General features: G+C 66.2%; 1 protein-coding gene across 1 annotated transcript in view; it reads right to left on the bottom strand.

Moving 5' to 3' along the window:
• Positions 1-685, bottom strand: part of AURANDRAFT_68928 (hypothetical protein) — a gene marked incomplete at both ends in the record, with an annotated part of 5,831 nt that extends 5,146 nt beyond the window's left edge. The window contains one exon of the mRNA XM_009044663.1: positions 70-685. Coding sequence (XP_009042911.1) covers positions 70-685 — 616 coding nt within the window. The remainder of the gene's footprint in view (positions 1-69) is intronic.
• Between the last annotated feature and the right edge of the window lie 775 nt (positions 686-1,460).

Genomic DNA, 1,460 nt, shown 5'->3' with positions numbered 1-1,460 from the left:
CTTGGCCAGCCCGTCCAGATGCGTCGAGTAGTTGTAGGAGTAGCCCTTCCACGCGTTCGGCGCGGACACGTTGTGCGCGAGCACGTTGTTGATGGACACGTCGGAAATGGTGCCGATCCACTCGTCCATCACAACTTGAGCATCGCCGATGCCCGGCCGCCGCAGGCGCGCGCCGACGACGATGAAGGCCAGGGCCTGCACGTTCTGCGCGCGGATCCGCTCGTAGCGGACCCGGGAGATGTGGGACCCGTCCATGGTCACGATGGACATGGCCGCCTTGGCGGCGCCGAGCACCGTCACGTTGTGGAATAAGATGTCGGAGATGTTGCCCACGGTCTCCGAGCCGATCTGCAGGCCGTTGCACTTCTCCGAGCGGACGACGGAGTTCGTGACCTGGACGTCGTACATGGGCAGGACGCGCCGCAGCGCCCAGTCCGACTTGAGCGCGATGGCGTCGTCGGAGCCGCCGCGCACGTGCAAACGGTCGAGCTTGACGTGGCGCGACGAGATGACGTTGACGCCGTCGCGGGCCGCGGCGACGTCGACGTGGCGGACGACCGCGTGGGACGCGTTGTTGAGCAGGAGCGTGATCCAGCCGCCGCGGGCGAGGCGCAGGGGCTCGCCGGCGCTGCCGTGGATGGCGACGTTCTTCGACGACTTTCCGGGCACTTCTGGTGCCAAAAACCTATGGCTAGATGGCATCACGGACAGCCCCGTCGACGGAACCAACCTCCTAGAGCCGCCGGTCGAAGCCTCTCGACTCAAAACTGCCGCCGTAGGGCCGGTTCCGTGCCTCGAGATCCGCCTCGTACTCGATTCGGGGGCCCGCCGACCCGTAGGTGGTCGAGATTCCTGTGTTATTTGGTGCGGCTAGTCGCCCACGCCCCGGGGGGGCTTCGATCCGCCGAGAGGACGAGAAGAGACGACTCAAAACGACCGACGTGGCATCGGTTCGAACGGATACACTCCCAGGAACGCAGTCCCTACGGGCCAAGGTGCCCGAGCTGAATGTCCATTATACAGAAATTGCGACCACGAACCCCAGCGCACCCCGGATGGGTTAGGAAAACACCAAGGGGCCCCATGCCGGCGTCGTAGGCGACGCCCTGGTACTGCTCCGTGACGATGTGCGTACAGCGTCCGCGGAGAGCACGATCATGGAGACCGCGGCGTCACGTTCGAGAGCGGCGTCTCCAGCGTGATGAACTGGTCGATGGCGAGGAAGGCTTCGGGCTGGAAGGTCGCGACCGTCGTGGGCGTCGTCTTCGAGGCCTCGGTGTTCTACGTGACGACGAGCGCCTCGCTCGACGAGGGCGTGCCCTTCGCCGATGCACGACGCCGCTCGCCGCGTCGCCGACGCCGACGGTCTTCTCGATCGACACCGCGCCGCGCTCCACGAACGACGGCTCCAAGACCTCCGCGCAGCTGAAGTCGAAGAAGGCCTGGGGCCCCCGGGCGCT

This window comes from Aureococcus anophagefferens (assembly GCF_000186865.1).
Source record: "Aureococcus anophagefferens unplaced genomic scaffold AURANscaffold_616, whole genome shotgun sequence".
Lineage (NCBI taxonomy): Eukaryota > Pelagophyceae > Pelagomonadales > Pelagomonadaceae > Aureococcus > Aureococcus anophagefferens.
This window is presented reverse-complemented; position numbering and strand designations above follow the sequence as displayed.